This window comes from Phodopus roborovskii, unplaced genomic scaffold, assembly GCF_943737965.1.
Source record: "Phodopus roborovskii unplaced genomic scaffold, PHOROB, whole genome shotgun sequence".
Taxonomy (NCBI): domain Eukaryota; kingdom Metazoa; phylum Chordata; class Mammalia; order Rodentia; family Cricetidae; genus Phodopus; species Phodopus roborovskii.
In genome coordinates, this window is record NW_026125820.1 from 778932 (window position 1) to 785054 (window position 6123).

The 6123-nt window shown below is 37.9% G+C and overlaps 1 protein-coding gene across 1 annotated transcript in view; it reads left to right on the forward strand.

Moving 5' to 3' along the window:
* CUNH2orf73 (chromosome unknown C2orf73 homolog) overlaps window positions 1–3317 on the forward strand; it is a 52292-nt gene extending 48975 nt beyond the window's left edge. Inside the window, 2 exon segments of the mRNA XM_051178759.1 lie at window positions 2353–2468; window positions 3117–3317. Coding sequence (XP_051034716.1) covers window positions 2353–2468; window positions 3117–3317 — 317 coding nt within the window.
* The last annotated feature ends 2806 nt before the right edge of the window (window positions 3318–6123 follow it).

The following is a 6123-nucleotide window of genomic DNA, read 5'->3' on the forward strand; positions in this document are numbered from 1 at the left end:
GAGATAAATAATAAATCTAATTAAATCAAGCTATGTTCTAAGTCTATATTCATGTATTTAATTCATATTATGTAGAGAACATTATTCAGAAGTTTACTTTTCCATGAGAAAATTATAAAATAATAAACCAAGTCCTTGAAGAAAAAAAAGAAGAGTGTAGGGTTAGCTTGATTATATTAGTCACTGTGGGCAGACTCAGCCCACGCTGGACAGCACCATTTCCTGGGTGTGGGATCATGTACTGTGTAAGAGTGAGCTAAGTGCTAGAAGCTGGTGTGGATCCATTTCTCTCTGCTCTTGGCTGTGGGTTAGATATGATTAACAATTTTAAGTCACTGCACCTGGACTGCTCTGAGATAACAGATTATAACCTGGAACTGTAAATTGAACCAGCCCCTTTGGTAAAGTTCCTTTTGTGCAGGATATTTTAGCAAAGTAACAGAAATGAAACTGGGACACAAATTATGTACATTTTAGAAGAGAGGAAACAACCTCAATAAAATTAAGTGAGCTGCACCCAAATTCTTCAAAGCCAGAATATGTGGTCAAGCCTGAATTTGAAAACATATCTGTATGCTACCATAGCTCATGTTTTGGCTTTTCCATAAATCACTGAGTAATTCTAAGATACAGAGGCACTTCCTTTTATCTAAGAATTTGTCACCTTCTAAGACTAGGGAAAGCCTCAATGATCTGATAGTGAAAATAAGATATTCACAGAAAGGGAGTCTTTTCCAGTTTGCAAGAAGAATATAAATTATGGAATCTCAGTGCTGCAGGTCTTATGTTGTTGGCACCTGCTCTTCTTGGTGTGCTCACAAATCCTAAGAGAAAGACAACAGCTAAGAATAAATGTCTGCTGCTCTTAGTTAGAAACCAAGAAAATATTGTTTTGTATTCTGTCCTGTTAAGTGGAGAAATGTATGTATTTTTATAAATCCTTGAATACTCATTCATGTTAGAAAAAAGTATTTTATGTCAACATCTGAATATAAAATTGAATTCCTAAATGCTTAATAAGTATAACTTATTAATGTATTATCTGTTCTTATTTATTCCTCCAAATTAGGGCATGTTTATTTGTTTGTTTTAGGCAGGGTCTCATTATATTACCCTTGCTGACCTAGAACTTGCCATGTAGACCAGACTATCATCATAGTCACTGAGCAAAGGCGTGTACCACCATGTTAGGCAACAATCTGTCACACTGGCAAAAACCATGTGTTTCTTTATTTTGTCCTTTTTTTGTTTGAGGTAGAGTCTCACTGTATATCCAAGGCTGTCCTTGAATTCATTATAGCACAGGTTGGTCTCAAACTTGTGGTATTCCTCCTGTCTGAGTGCTGCAATTGGCACATACCAACACTTCCAGCATAAAGGCATGAGTTGTAAAAATTTTATTTTGTTACATTTTAGTAATTTTTATCATTTTAATGCTATAAAAATATATAGTTAAAATTTAATCCACCTCTTTCCACCTTTCCTCAGTCAGACAATTCTCTCCCTACAGCAGCCACCGGAATCTATTTCTTATGCATTATTCCAGAGATATACCAAGGATATGCAAATTCTTACATCCATATTTATATTTGTTAAAAGGAGAATCTGAAGTATTTTCTTTGACAGAATTCATTCAACTCTTTGTTAGCAGCAGGTGGGCATTGCAAATGAATGGAACCTTCATTATTGGGTTGAAGTGTAAAGAATTTGTGTCATCCTGGGGGTCTCAGTGATGTCAGCACAGAGTTCTTTGGTCATCATCAATAATCACTCAGTAGTCAAAACCAATTTGACAAACAACTTATGTTTTCACAAAAGCATATTGGTGTCTGTTTAAAAGCGTATCTAATAATAGGAGCTGAAGAAATGGCTTAGTGTTTATCAGCATTGACTGTTCTTCAATGACAATCTTCGGTAACTCCAGTCCTAGGGGATCTGACACCCTCTTCTAGACTTTGAACGTATCAGGCACATATGTGCATATACATACTTGCAGGCAAAATGCTCAGACACATAAAGTAAATTTATTTTGGTTTAGATCTTTTCATGCAGAATAAATTTTGGATCCATAATATTGAAGTATGAGTAAGTAACAATGAAATTCTGTTGACTCTTTTTTTTTTTTTTTTTTTTTTGGAAAGGGTCTTATCTTGTAGCCCTAGAGTACACTATGTAGAGCAGGCTGTACAGAGCTGATTGCCTTTGTCTACCTAGCGCCAGGACTAAAGGAGTCTACCACCATGCCTGGCAATTTTTTTACGTTTCATAAAACATAAATATCACAATATTTATATTTCTATACACAAATATAACTATACTAACTCCACTGAAATATATCTCATTTTTTTCTAGTTCCACTTACCTGTCTGAGCGCATCAGGAGAACATGAAAACAATTTTGTAGAATACATCTCCTTTATACATCAATATGATGCCAGGAAAACTCCCAATGAGCCTATACCGGGAAAGGTGAGGCAGTATTCAGAACTAATTTAGTACTGCAGGACTGAATAGACTTATGGGAGAACTTTTAAGCCTTTTAGATCATTCTTGTCTTTCTAAAAGTTGATCTAAACAAATGTAATCTACAGCAGGATAACCACAGCTACATGTCATATAAAAACAAAAGATTTTGAACCATAGGGGTTTTAGTTTATTTATTGAGAGCACTAGCTTAAAGTAATAGTGATAAAATCTCAGATGTTCTTATAAGCAGAATGGAATTCAATAGTTGCTAGGATGTTTTCAACTATACAGATGTTTGTTTTCATTGTTCACTGTAAGTATTTTTGGACATTTTGACACAATCATCAATTCTCTGAATTGTAGTTTCATTTGCAGTCATAGCAACTTACAAAGCAAAAAATAAAATTTGATACAAATGGTGGTGTACACTGCAGTGATACAAAAGCACAGGCACTTCATTGGCTGTCTGCTTTGCAATTCTCTGCTTCAATTATTTACTGCCTGTTACAAGGTGCACCAAAACTTCTTGTGGTGTCTTTAGTTTTGGACTGAAGTGACAGTCAATAGAGTGGGAGACAAATAAGTTCCTTCATCACACTCAGTCACAGCTTGTGCTTCCCTGGATAATGTCATCTTTGTCTTCCTTTCCAGAGACATGGGACCTTTGTGCAAAGAGCAATAAAGCCACTGACTATGCCAGCAGTTCCTAAGGAACCAGAGGTATTACCAAATGCTCTAGGGCCACATTCATCAGAACAGCCCCAAAGAACAGAAAAGGGAAACTGGTCAAGAGACAGAATTCCCTCACCAGGCATGTGCTGACAAAGTTCCCAAGAACTGCTGGAGACTTAGAAACTGAAGGCAGCCCAGGCCAGTAGGCCAGCACCTGGGGTGTGGGCAAGGACTGCAGGTGCACTGCACTCAAATGTAGGGCCAGCTCTTCTCATCAAGCATGGGCCTTTAAACCCACTAACAATAAAGTTAGGGGAAGTGAGAGTGAATTACGATGTTCAGACAAAAGCAGTATCCGTGGAATTTTCCCGGTATCAAGTAGGCATTTGGTGTTGTGAAGACACTATGACCAAGGCAACACTTGTAAAAGAATTTAATTGGAGGCTTGTTAACAGTTTCAGAAGGTCAGTCATTTATGATTGTGGGAAACAGACAGGCATGGCACTGGAGCAGTAGCTAAGAGATTTACATCCTGATCCACATGCAGCATGCAGAGAAACAGAGACTGGGCCTGGCTTGGCATGGGCTTTTGAAACCTCCTCCAACAATGACACAACTACTCCAATAAGGCCTGCTTCCTAATCCTTCAACTAGGGACTACGCCTACAAATACATATGAGCCAATGGGGGGGGGATATTCAAACCACTATGGGGAGGAACTAATCATTCCTAACACACATAGATGTGGAAAATATAATAAAAGCATTTTAAATATCAAATAAGCACTAGAACAAGATATACAAATAATACTGAAAGCACAAACATCAAATACAAACAGCAACCCTCCCAGAGTCCTCACCTATAAAGAAAACAATCACCATGTCAGAAGACTTTTCGTCCACAACAGTAAATTCAAAGACAATAGGATAATGTCAAAAATAATATACAACAATGATCAACACAAAATTGCTGCATGAATGAGGGTGAGGTATGAATATCTGAAGTCACACCAAGCACATTAATAAAACAAGTGAGCAAAGCACTGTCAAAGTACTTTGCATATTTTATCTTAATAACCCCTCAATAGCCCTGTGAAATACATACTACCTATATCATAGTCTTAGGAAAAATGTTTTAAGTCAGAACATAAGGAAAATGAAAACCCTCCTACCACAGAGATCCATTGCCAACCCATTAAGATTTATGGAGAGCATGCTTTTAGATTGATAAGATATATTTTGTGCAGGAAAAACAGCCCAGGGCTGCTCTGTGTACATCAAAGTCAAAGACAGACTTTGCATGAGAAAAAAAGCCAACTACATTTTACTTGTAATAATTTCTTTATGGTAAGTTTCTTCCAACTATTCTGTGGATGGAAAACCTAATACAAAGCATCCCTTGATGTCCACTAGGAGTAGTCCTTGAACTCCCACAGATGACAAAAATCTACATTGTGCCTTTTAGAAAATGGCAGTGTTTTTATGTGCCTTATGCACACCATCCTGTGAGTGTAAGTCTTTAAACTACTAACAATAGTTGTCCTGTTGTGTCATTTAGGAGGTAACAAGGCAAGAGTCTGTACATGTTCAAGACAGCTGCAATTTTAAAAGTATTTTTGACTCACTCAGCTGAATCCATAAGATGCAGAGCCCACAGAGTAGGGAAGGCAACTGTAACTACTAGTGAGTAACTTAGAGTAGAGAGAACACTGTATCTAGTAGTGAGTAACTTTACACATTAGATCTACACTAGAAAGCAATGGTCCAAAAGTGGACCCTAGAGAGCTTGCCTTCATTTCACAACCCTAAACAAAGGAAAGTTGTATCTGAACAATGTCCAGTGGTCTTAGAATGTTAATTGTAGTAATAAAATGAATTTTATTTTCAGACACAATTCTTTGTTAAATCATCTTAATTTGAGGGTACTTGGTTTGCTTTTGCTATTGTTTCTTTTTTGCTTTGTTTTTGTTGATGTGTGCTTTTGTTTTTTGCTTGTCTGTTTGTTTTAGTTATTTTTAATTTAATATAGTTTTTCTTATTTTAAATATTGATCCCATCTTCCCATTTCCCCCACAATCACCCCCATTCCACCCCTCATCCACTTCCCAGTGAGGGTGAGGCCTTCCATGAGGGATCATCAAAATCTGTCAAATCATTAGGGTAGGGCCTAGGCCATCCCTCCATGGGGAATAGGCTCCTGAAGTTCATTCCTTCACATCCTGATTCCATTGTCAGAGGTACCATACATTTCCCAGGCCTCCTAAATCAGACCCACATTCAGGAGGTCTGGGTCAGTCTTATATTGGTTTCCCAGTCATCAGTCTGGGGTTCATAAGCTCAGGTCAGTTGTTTCTGTGGGTTTCTTCAGCCTGCTCACCAATTCTCCTTCTCTGAATCTGGATTCCAGAAGTTCATCTCAGTGTTTAGGTGTGGGTATCTGCTTCTGCTTCCATCAGCTACTGGATGAAGGCTCTAGGACAGCATATAAGATAGTCATCAATCTCATTATTCAGAAAGGGCATTTAAGGTAGCCACTATTGCTTAGATAGTTGTGGTCATTCTTGTAGGTCTCTGGACAATTCCCTAGTGCCAGATTTATCTTTAAACCTATAATGGCTCCTTCTATTATGGTATCTCTTTTCTTGTTCTCCTCTATTCTTCCCTGATGCAATATTCCTGCTCATTCATGTCCTCCTCTCCCCTCCTCTTCTCCCCTTCTCTTTTTCATAACTCCCTCTCCCCCACTCCCAATTTGCTTGTGCCCTTCCTCTTCTCAGGGGACCATGTGTCTTAGGTCCTCCTTGTTTCCTAGCTTTTCTGGTGGTGTGGATTATAGGCTGATTGTAGGCTGATGATCCTTTGCTCTATGTCTAAAAATCCATGTATAAGTGAGTACATGTTTGTCTTCTTGTTACCTCACTCAGGATGGTTTCTTCTACTTCCATCCATTTGCCTGTGAATTTCAAGGTTCCATGGTTTTGTTTTTT